This window comes from Microcaecilia unicolor, chromosome 5 (genome assembly GCF_901765095.1).
Source record: "Microcaecilia unicolor chromosome 5, aMicUni1.1, whole genome shotgun sequence".
In the NCBI taxonomy this organism is placed as follows: Eukaryota; Metazoa; Chordata; class Amphibia; order Gymnophiona; family Siphonopidae; genus Microcaecilia; species Microcaecilia unicolor.
The window spans coordinates 346,422,744-346,435,023 of NC_044035.1; the positions used below are offsets into that span (position 1 = coordinate 346,422,744).

A 12,280-nucleotide genomic window follows, 5' to 3' on the forward strand; every position below is an offset into this window, starting at 1 on the left:
TCCTACTTCCTTACTCAAAAGGAGCCTCACATTTCCCACAGTAAATGTGAAACACAACACACTGAAAGGATGGGGTGAGTGGTTGTAATGTATTTTTTTAATTATTATTATTTTTTTTGTTACATTTGTACCCCGTGCTTTCCCACTCATGGCAGGCTCAATGCAGCTTACATGGGGCAATGGAGGGTTAAGTGACTTGCCCAGAGTCACAAGGAGCTGCCTGTGCCTGAACTGGGAATTGAACTCAGTTCCTCAGTTCCCCAGGACCAAGGTCCACCAACCTAACCACTAGGCCGCTCCTCCACTCCATGTCCCACTTTCAGATAGGAGACTGATGTTTGGATGTGAGGAAGTACTGATAAGTGATTATAGGAAAACACACTATCCAAACACCCCGGTAAAGCATCAATGACACAAAAAGCAAAGCATAGAATAACAAAAGATGGCAAATCGGACATTTAGGATGAGCTGGGCAAGTGTTAAACGTTGCTGGGTCCTAGGGCAGAAATGTAAAAGTGGGCCAGAGACCATCAAAAAAATAAAATAAAATAAAATAATGAGTGGAGTGGAATGGGTAGATGTGAATTGTTTGTTTACTCTTTCCAAAAATACTTGGACTAGGGGGCATGCGATGAAGCTACAAAGTAGTAAATTTAATATGAATCGGAGAAAATATTTCTTCACTCAAAGTGTATTTTAAACTCTGGAATTCGTTGCCAGAGAATGTGGTAAAGGTGGTTAGCTTAGTGGGGTTTAAAAAGGTCTGGATGGGTTCCTAAAGGAAAAGTCCATAGACCATTATTAAATGACTTGGGAAAATCCACTGCTATTTCTGGGATAAGCAGCCTGAAATGTATTGAACTTTTTCAGGATCTTGCCAGGTATTTATGACCTGGATTGGCCACTGTTGGAAACAGGGTGCTGGGCTTGATGGACCTTTGGTCTGTCCCAGTGTGGCAATACTTATGTACTCATATCCAGTGCTCAAGGCAAACTTTCAGCCACACACCCCCACCATCACACCAGACAGATCGAGACCTACTACCCCCTTCCCTATCCCCCAACAGGCCAGCATCTCCCTTTCTTCTTCCACCCACTTATTCAGCATGTCATCACTATTTCCCCTCCTCCTGAATCCAGCATCTCCTTTCACTTTCTCCTGTTGGACATATTGCGGAAGCCGCTGCCTTCCCCTTTCTGGAGCTAAAGAGAAACGTTAATTCAGGGCCATGATGCACAGGCCTGCATTCAAGTGCTGTCAGGTTCCACCCTTCCCAGCAGAAGTCCCTATCAGAGAGGGGTGGGATACAACATCACTTAAGCATGGGCCTGTGCATCAAGGCACTACGCTGGCACTAATCAGTTTTTGTGTTTGGCTTTGGAAGGGGGAAGTTTGTGGCAGCTGCAGGAACAAGAAAAAAAAAGGGGGAGATGAGATACAGCACTCCTGTCCCGCTGCTGCCCTAGGTGGATGTCTAGTCTGGCTATTGGTAGGGTAGCCCTGGTCTCCTTCAGATTTAGGGAGGCTTGGGGCCTGCTGGCACACGGAGGCCCAGGGCAACTACTCTGTGTCTGTTCTTCTAACGTTAACCCTGAGGACGAGACATGGTCTTCCTTCAAAACGTTACAGATGTGAATGCACGGTGGTGATAGTCTGGTTGTGAACAAAGGGTCATGATCTGAAGCTGAATTAGTACCATGGGTAAAACACTTTGTCATCACTCAGCTAATTGAATTGTTAACATGGTAGATACCAGTAATTTGGAAGCAATCCATTGCAAGACTGACTTCTACAATCTCCGGTTGGCCGCGGAGGTGGTGTCGGGCTACTACTTTCACCCTCTTGTAGATTTCAACTTCTTCTACCTCAGTCTCACTTCTTTTCTTCCTTCGAAGTCCACTCCATTCGTCTGCCTCTCCGAGTAGCAGTCATTTATCGACCCCCTGATAGTCTTCCTTTCTCACTGACTTTGATGCCTGGCTTTCCTTCTTTCTTGAACCTTCAGCTTCTTCCCTCATTCTTGGGGATTTTAACATTCATGCTAATGATCCCTCTGACTCTTATGCTTCTCAGTTTCTTGCTTTAACGTCCTCTTTCAATCTTCAACTGTGCTCCACTGCCCCTACTCACCAGAATGGACACTGTCTTGATCTTATCCTCTTCTCAAACTGCTCACTCTCCAGTTTCTGTGCCTCAGCTCTTCTCCTCTCTGACCATCATCTGATAACTTTCACACTTAAACACTCTCCTCCCCAGTCCCGTCCAATCTTAATCAACACATTTAGGAATCTTCAGGCTATTGACCCTTCTACTCTGTGCTCCAGTGTTTCAAATCTCTTCTCTACCACTATCAGGCTTATTTTCAAAGCACTTTGGGAGGCTAAGTTCCATAGGTTTCTATGGAACTTTGGGAGGCTAAGTGCTTTGAAAATATGCCTCATCCAAGTTTGTCAATGTCTTTTCCTATAATACGATTCTCTGCTCTGCTCTGGATACTCTCGTTCCTCCCATTCCCCGTTCTGTAAAATGTACCAAACCCCAGCCTTGGCTGACCTCTAGAATCCGCTACCTACGTTCCTGTGCCCGCTCTGCCGAACACCTTTGGCTGAAATTCCGTGCCCATGCTGACATCATACATTTCAAATTCTTGCTGACCTCCTTCCAGTCTGCTCTTTTATTTGCCAAACAGGACTATTACATCCAGTTGACAAATTCTCTTTGTTCAAACTCTCGACATCTCTTTGCCATACTGAACTCTCTCCTCAAAGTGCCTTCACCTCCAACTCCCCCTTCACTTTCTCCCCAGACTCTGGCTGAGTACTTTCATGATAAGGTCCACAAGATTAAACTTGAATTCTCAACCAGGTCACCTCCACCTCTCCTTCCCTTAGTCCATTCTCTTAACCCTCCAACCCCTGCTTCCTTTTCTGAAATCACTGAAGAGGAAACTACACATCTTCTTCCTCCTCAAACGCACTACCTCTGATCCTATTCCCACCCATCTACTTAACACTATCACTCCTACTGTCATCTCTTTTATGTATCATATCCTCAATCTTTCACTTTCCACTGCGACTGTTCCTGATGCCTTCAAACATCCAAATCCTTGAAGTCACCATTGATCGAAACCCACGCGAAGAATACGACAAAAAAATGTTCCAATCGATGTGGAAACTCCAAAAGAATAAAACCTTTTTTCCCAAGAAACATCTTCCGCACCCTAGTACAGTCATTGGTAATAAGCCACTTGGACTACTGTAATGCTCTGTACGCAGGCTGCAAAGAACAGACCATCTAAAAACTCCAAATAGCCCAGAACACCGCAGCCAGACTCATTTTTGGAACACCTAAATATGAAAGTGCGAAACCCCTCAGAGAGGAAACTGCACTGGCTCCCGCTCAAGGAATGAATTGAGTTCAAGATCTGCACGACTGTACACAAAATCATTCACGCAGATGCCCCACTCTATATGTTAAACCTAGTGGACTTACCGCCCAGGAATGCCAAAAGATTGGCCCGCAAATTCCTCAACCTGAACTTCCACAGCTGTAAAGGAATGAAATACAAACAGGCCTATGCTACTACCTTTGCGTACAAAAGCACACAGTCTTGGAATGCACTACCCATGGCCCTGAAAACCATGACCAATCTAACCAGCTTTCGCAAAGCTTTGAAAACACATCTCTTCAACAGAGCCTACAAAGTCACCCTCAATGAAACAAATCATTCCTTAAATCACCCAAGTACACCAAAAACACGACCTTACCTAACACCTTCCATCTAAATTCATCTCTCACCTCAGCTTATGATCGACTGTTTTCTTAAATCATGTAACGATGTTCTCATATCCATACTCTGTAAGCCACATTGAGCCTGCAAAAAGGTGGGAAAATGTGGGGTACAAATACAATAAACTAAATAAATAAGTCACACCACTCCTTAAAAAACCTTCATTGGACCCTACATGTCCTTCCAGCTATCGTCCCATCTCCCTCCTCTCTTTCCTATCCAAGATACTTGAACGTGCTGTTCACCGTTGTTGCCTTGACTTTCTTTCATCTCAAGCTATTCTTGATCCACTTCACTCTAGCTTTTGCCCCCTTTATTCAACCAAAACAGCACTTGCTAAAGTCTCCAATGACCTGTTTCTGGCCAGAGCCAAAGGTCTCTATTCTATCCTCATCCTTCTCGATCTATCTGCTGCTTTTGACACTGTTTATCACAACCTACTCCTTGATACGCTGTCCTCACTTGGATTTCAGGGCTCTGTTCTTTCCTGGTTTTCTTCTTATCTCTCCCAGCGTACTTTTAGTGTATACTCTGGTGGATCCTCCTATCCCACTGTCAGTTGGTGTACCTCAGGGATCTGTCCTGGGACCTCTTCTTTTCTCCATCTATACTTCTTCCCTTGGTACTCTGATCTCATCCCATGGTTTTCAGTATCATCTTTATGCTGACGACTCCCAGATCTACATCTCCACACCAGAAATTTCAGCAGGAATCCAGGCCAAAGTATCAGCCTGCCTGTCTCACATTGCTGCCTGGATGTCTCAGCGCCATCTGAAACTAAACATGACCAAGACTGAGCTTCTTATCTTTCCCCCTAAACCAACCTCTCCTCCTCCCCCATTCTCTATTTCTGTGGATAACACTCTCATCCTTCCTGTCTCATCAGCTTGTAACCTTGGGGTCATCTTCGACTCCTCCCTCTCCTTCTTTGCACATACTCAACAGACTGCTAAAACCTGTCGTTTCTTTCTCTATAATATCACCAAAATTCGCCCTTTCCTTTCTGAGCACACTACCAGAACCCTCATCCACACTCTTATCACCTCTCGCTTAGACTATTGCAACTTGCTTCTCACAGGTCTCCCACTTAGCCATCTCTCTCCTCTTCAATCTGTTCATAATTCTGCTGCACGACTAATATTCCGCCAATGTCGCTATGCTCATATTAGCCCGCTCCTCAAGACACTTCACTGGCTCCCTATCCGTTTCCGCATACAGTTCAAACTCCTCTTATTGACCTATAAGTGCATTCACTCTGCAGCTCCTCAGTACCTCTCCACTCTCATCTCTCCCTACACTCCTCCCCGGGAACTCCGTTCACTGGGTAAATCTCTCTTATCTGCACCCTTCTCCTCCACTGCGAACTCCAGACTCCGTTCCTTTTATCTTGCTGCACCATATGCCTGGAATAGACTTCCTGAGCCGGTAAGTCAAGCTCCATCTCTGGCCGTCTTCAAATCTAAGCTAAAAGACTATCTTTTTGATGCTGCTTTTAACTTCTCACCCTTATTCACTTGTTCAGAACCCTTATTTTATCATCCTCACTTTCTTATGATCACCTAAACTTCCAGAAATCATTCAAAACTAACCTGTTCAAAAAGGCATACCCTACCGACCCAACTTAAATGCCTGTACCCTGCAACACAACAAAACCAAAGCTCGTAATGGACATATAATAACTCTTCCTCTCTACGATTCCCTAATGTGTCTGTACACACGAACCTTATGCTACCACATTACTGTATTTGTTCATACCAGAATTGGAGAACGCCTTTACGGTACTATGGAGGCCACATTGAGCCTGCAAATAGGTGGGAAAATGTAGGGTACAAATGTAACAAATAAATAAATATTCCCTTATCTCTTATTTGTCTGTCCTAATTAGATTGTAAGCTCTGTCGAGCAGGGACTGTCTCTTCATGTTCAAGTGTACAGCGCTGCGTACGTCTAGTAGCGCTACAGAAATGATAAGTAGTAGTAGTACAATCTGTGCACTGATCGTGGCTGGACAGATTTAGTAGTTGGAGAACAAGGCCAGTGCCAGGCAGAATTCTGGAGTCTGTGCCCTGAAAATGGCAAGGACAAATCAAAATCAGGTATACATATGAAGTATCACATCATCCCTTATGCTATGAGTTTATCTGGTTGGGCAGACTGGATGGACCATACAGGTCTTTAGCAAGTCATGTTATCGTTTCGGAAAAGGAACAAGCAAAAAACCAACAAAAGTGGAGAAACTAGATCCGCTACGTGGGTAAAGATAAAAGAACAGCAAAAAAGTAGCGAGATCAACACGACACTTCCAAGACACCATGGAGGCAAGTAATAACTAAAAATACTTTATTAAGACTCTATAAAGAGCCATGTTTCGGCGAAAAACACCTGCTTCAGGAGTCTGTTTGTTGTGTTAGCCAATGAATGGAGCAACATAGGTGAGGAAGCCAAATCAAGCCTTTAGAAGGGCTAATGATAAGTGTCGAGTCTTTTGAGTTTTTATATTTTGTAATAAATTATTTTGTTATTACTTGCCTCCACGGTGTCTTGGAAGTTTTGTGTTGCTCTCACTACTTTTTTGCTCCTTTCAATGTTTAATGAGTTGGACCTATTAATTTGACAGTGTGGTTGTAACCTGGTGTTGGTAAACAATTACCATCCATGTCAGAATCCAAGTTTAGTAAGGGCAGTGGTGTCCAATTTTCTTTCACTGATCTTTTTGAATTTGTCCTTCTCCAGTGGCTTCTTTTATTCCCCCCCCCCCCCTCCATATTGAAATATCACTGAAATTCTCTACTACTAGTAGAAGAACTGGCAGCAAACACAGTGAGCAAGACACGACCTTGTATTGAAAAATTGAACCGAATGTACGGATAGACACAAACTAAACAGCTTTAAAATGGAATGTATCATTCATTTAACAGAGTACACACATTCAACAAAATTAATACAAATCAATGCATTACAGAGATGGCAGAATGTCACTATGAATGCTTTACTGTTTCCCATCATTCTGTTTTCTCCCAGGCAGGGCCACCTTTAGGCAGCCAGGTTCTGTCACCGGTAATTGGGAAGCAAAACCAGTGCTGGGCGGACTTCTACGGTCTGTGCCCTGAGAATGACAAGGACCAATCAAACTCTGGTATAAAGTATCGCATACCACAATACTGGGGAACAGCAAAAAAATGAAACCCAAAGGGTAAGATAATTTACAGTTCTTGATGTGTACAGGTAAAGCCCTCAGAGACCAAGGATTAACCAAGGTCTGACCTGCAAGACTCTAATATCTACAAGAGATTATATAGTCTATGGTCCTATCTCATTCATTGGTCTCTGAGGGCTTTACCTATACACATCAAGAACTGTAAATTATCTTACCCTTTGGGTTTCATTTTTTTGCTGTTCCACAGTATTGTGGTATTAGATTACGGAAGTAAGGAGAACAGCTCATACTGTCTTCTTGACAATAAAGTATCGCATACCATGTAAAATGAGTTTATCTTGTTGGGCAGACTGGATGGACCGTACGGGTCTTTATCTGCCGTCATTTACTATGTTACTCTTTGGGGTTCTACATGGAATGTTGCTACTAATTGGGATTCCGGAATGTTGTAACTCTTTAGGATTCCAGAATCTTCAGAGCTTTTAGTACAAGAACAGTGCTGGGCGGATTCCTACGGTCTGCGCCCTGATCGTGACTGAATAGATATGGATGGGCTGGAGTGTAAATTTTAAGGGGCTTCGACGTTAGCTTTAGAACTTTTAGTACAAGAACAGTGCTTGGGCAGACTTCTACGGTCTGTGCCCTGAGAATGACAAGGACAAATCAAACTCTGGTATAAAGTATCACATACCATGTAAAATAAGTTGATCTTGTTGGGTAGACTGGACGGACAGTTCAGGTCTTTATCTAGTAACATAGTAGATGACGGCAGAAAAAGACCTGCACAGTCCATCCAGTCTGCCCAACAAGATAACTCATATTTGCTGCTTTTTGTGTATACCCTACTTTGATTTGTACCTGATTTGTAGGGGCCATGTCACAAGGGGCTCTGCATTCACTAGATTGCACAGAACCAGACGGCGCTACAGGGTGGGACAACAGCAGGAGGAGGAAGGTAAGGTAGGAGCAAAGACCCAACCTATTCCCTACATACATCCTTTCACACATTGGTAGATGGTGTGGTCATTTAAGGTACAAGCTTAGGCAAACCACATGCCTTGAGAGCCACAACCCAGGCTGCATCTCCAGGGATCACCCAAGAGTAGCTAAGTGAACCTTCAGCCATGCATCCCCCCCCAGCAGATCAAGACCTTACACCCCCCCCCCCCTCCCAGCATCTCCCAACAGTCCTGCATCTCCCTTTTCTCTTCCAAGCCCCTTCCCACTATGAGATCTATTGCAAACAATATAAGCAGAACATGCAACACTGATCTCATGCATATTCATTGTGGAAATCTTGAAAACCCGAATATGTTATGGCCCTCGAGGACTATGGTTCCCACCCCTCCACTAGCTGCAAGGAAAGCACAATGCCAGCCAGCTGTCATGTCAAGTGAGCACAAGATCTAAAAACTTTTTTTTTTTTTTTTTAAATCATGACTGCGCCAGCCTTCACAGAGCCGGTAATGAGTTCCTTATTCATTCAGGCTGTGTTAGCATGGGTGCAAGACAGACTCTGTCCTTTCTGAAAAAAGAAAGTACTTAGGACTTTTGTTGCAAAAAAAAAAAAGTATATTTTGTTTTATTAAGTGGTTCATTTGCAGCAATGGCAATCTGCTGTACCCTATTCCAGCTTATAGCATTTATCATCCCCTAAACACCAGCAGGGACAACAGCTAGGCGAGGATGAAAAGCTGCCTACAAAACCGTTTTCATCTTGATCCCATGACCACAAAGTGTGCATTTCTGACCTTGAAATTAAATGGTAAAAACCATTCTGTTTTGTGCAGATTCAGCATTCCTTTGACCAGGGAATTCCACTTTGCTATACAGGAAGGAGGGAGGAAGGAGGATGGTCTCAGGCAAGAGAACTGCCAGGGAGATCAGTGCAGAGATGGACACAGGAAGGAGAAACACTTTATATGTTTTATTCGACCCCCTACTACAGAGAGGCATATTTAGGGCCTGATCACAATCCATTTTGTGCTGGAAGCTCATTAAACCCTCACCGACACGCACACAGCCTCCAATAAAAAAAACGTACATATTGACCTCTTCCCCTCTCCCTGCAGCTTTCAGTTACCATGGCAACCTGAACATTCAACCCAAGTTTTTTTTTTTTGGAGGGGGAGCGAGGATTAAGGGCACAGACATAAAATACAGAGGAAGACAGATGTCCAAACAAAAAAAATATTGTAAAGAAATGTTTTTCTCTCATTTATAAGAGTTGGTTAAAAAAAAAATACATACAGAAGTCTTTTGAAACAGCTAAGCAAAGGCACAGCCAAAAGCCACCTTTTAAATTCTGATAAGAGCGCCAGAGTTGAACTCCAGCCCAGCGAAACCTGATCTCATCCTTCCAGAGAGCAGAGACAGGACGCTCTGCTTACGCATGGCTCACAGACTGGTTTCCAGTTAATAAATGGAGATGGGAACAAAGCAGCAAGACAACAGTGGGCACCTTACAAACACACACACGCACACAAGAATGCCGGCAACAAGAGGCCTAGTGAAAGAGACGACCATTCCAGGGGAGGAAAAGGGGATAGATATGCCCACAGCCCTGCCTACAGCTACAAAAAGGGGACAACTCTGTTCAACTATTCATATCATGAACAGGTTTCATTGGTTGAAGTAGAAAAATCAAACCCAGTCTTTTAGGGGAGGGGGGCAGGGGAGGGTGATTTTTCTTCTCTGCATCTGTTTTTCTTGTGTTCGTTTTTTTGTCTTAGGCCCCAGCACTCCTGGCCCTGGGTTATGATTGTTGAAGCATAGGAGACGTGGGTTTACTCAATCTGGGCATCGTAGTTGGCCCCTCCTGCCTTCTTCAGCTCATTCTTGATATAATCTTCATCCAGCTCCTTGTGGTCCGTAATCACCAGCTCTTTGGCAAAACTCTGGAGGAAAAGGGAAAGAAAAGAGAAAGGTTATACCGAGCCTCACTCATGACACAATCGCGTAGCATGGAGAAAAAAAATTACAAATCGGAGAATAAGAACGTACCGCTTGAATAAAAAGGGATGTGTATTGGGTCCTTAAAAACTCACAATGACATAAGTACATAAATAATGCCATACTGGGAAAAGACCAAAGGTCCATCGAGCCCAGCATCCTGTCCCCGACAGCGGCCAATCCAGGTCAAGGGCACCTGGCAAGCTACCCAAACATTTTATACAAGTTATTCCCGAAATTGTGGATTTCCGTAATTATTGAATGGAAGATTCAATAATTACGGAAAAAGTGACATTTCAGCAATTGCACAGTACATAAACTCTTCTCTATGGCAGAGGTTAAACACTGGACCGGACAGGTAAAGACAACATTTTCTAAATTATTTCCACAGGTAGGATAAAAGAGTGCTGGGGACAATTTCCCTGTTTTTCAGGGGCTTTCAATTCAGATTCAGTGGTGCAGCGGATTCCTGCCCGATGGTGTAGTCAGCATTTCCAAGTGGGTATGCTCACGCTTACAGAAAGTTTTGTACTATCAAGCAGGGGCGTATCTGAACTGCGGCGGTAGGGGGGGCCAGGGCCAGAGTGAGGGGGCACATTATAGCCCCCCCCCCCCGCCGCTGCCATTGCCGATCCCCCTCCCCCCAGCTGCTACCATTTCCAACCCTCCCCCTCCGTTGCTTGCCTACCTTCGCTGGCGGGGGACCCCAACCCCCGCCAGCCGAGGTCCGCGTCCTCCTGCCACTGCCGCTGCCGGCTGCCTTTGGTCCTTTCATTTGTCCATTGAAGCTGGCGCCGACGAAAGTTTCTTTTGACTCTGACGTCGCTGCACGTTGTACGTGCAGGACGTCAGACTCAGAAACATTTTCTGAGCCTGACGTCCTGCGCGTACAACGTGCAGCGACGTCAGACTCAAAAGAAACTTTCGTCGGCGCCAGCTTCAATGGACAAATGAAAGGACCAAAGGCAGCCGGCAGCGGCAGGAGGACGCGGACCTCGGCTGGCGGGGGTTGGGGTCCCCCGCCAGCGAAGGTAGGCGAGCAACGGAGGGGGAGGGTTGGCAGCGGTAGGGGGGTCCAGGGCGAAATCTGCGGGGGCCCAGGCCCCTGAGGCCCCACGCAGATACGCCCCTGCTATCAAGGTGTGATGTCAGGAGTGTCGGCTGAATGTGGAGATGCTCAGCATACAGCAGAGCACTGGAGCACAAGGAGAGGAGGGGACAGCCAATAAATTACACTGAAATACTTTAAAAACAAATAGGAGGAAATATTTTTTTCACTCAACGAATAGTTACGCTCTGGCACTCTTTGCTGGGTGATGTAGTAACAGCAGTTAGGGTATCTCGGTTTTAAAATAAAAGGTTTGGACAAGTTCCTGGAGGAAAAGTCCATAGTCTGTCATTGGGACAGACATGGGGAAACCACTGCTTGCCCTGGGATTTGCAGCATGGAATGTTGCTACTATTTGGGTTTCTGCCAGGTACTTGTGACCTGGATTGGCCACTGTTGGAAACAAGATACTGGGCTAGATGGACCACTGGTTGACCCAGTATGGCTATACCTATGTTCTTAAACAGGTTTTTATAAAAACTGTCCACCTTGATATTGCAGGTAAAGTTATGGGCATATGGCCTGTATACGGATAAGTTTAACGAGTAAATGGAATTATCTTCCGGGGTGGGGAAGGCTCTGTTTTTTGGGGTAGTAGTAATGCTTTTTACAGGACTAAAGATACATTTGTCTAGAATTTGGAGATTCAAACCACCTTCGTCAGGATTGGACAGTGAGAGCCAGGTTCAATTTCCACTGCAGCTCCTTGTGACCCTGGGCAAGTCACTTGACCCTCCACTGTCCCAGTTTTGGCTAAAATGCCAACGCCAAAACCAAAAACTACCAATGAGGCCCGCTGGGGATGGTCCGGGCTTGCCGTTGCTAAATCCACTGCAGATTATAACCTCTAGTCCCAGGAGCTGCGGGCACAGGCTGACAACTGGGAAAGCCATTTTAACAAGGACTTTTCAACAAGTCTGGCACGTTTTGGTTTCCAAGACAATGCAGATGTAAATATCCTCACAAGAGCTTTGTGAGAACACATTAAAAAAAAAAAGAAAGTAGTCAAGATTGCCAGCTTTTTAGCCCCCCCCCCCCCCCCCCCCGGCAACGCTGCCCCCCGCCACTTTTGACCCCCCCCCCCAGTGCCACCGTCACCACTTTTGACCCTCCCCCCGCTGCCCCTCCCCTTTCAACCCTCCCTTCCCCCCGCCGCCGTCAGGTACCTGACCTGTGCTGGCGGGGGGCCCCCAACCCCTGCCAGCTGAAGTCCTTTTTTAGTGCTGACCTCCGGGCCGGCGCGTTGCTACAGCTGATCTAGAAAGATTCTGT

General features: G+C 45.3%; 1 protein-coding gene across 1 annotated transcript in view; it reads right to left on the reverse strand.

Moving 5' to 3' along the window:
- Nucleotides 1-8,860: 8,860 nt before the first annotated feature.
- The window catches only part of COTL1 (coactosin like F-actin binding protein 1), a 48,722-nt gene continuing 45,302 nt past the window's right edge, over nt 8,861-12,280 (reverse strand). The window contains exon 4 of the mRNA XM_030204532.1: nt 8,861-9,845. Within this exon, the coding sequence (XP_030060392.1) occupies nt 9,735-9,845 (111 nt within the window). The 3' untranslated portion in view covers nt 8,861-9,734. The remainder of the gene's footprint in view (nt 9,846-12,280) is intronic.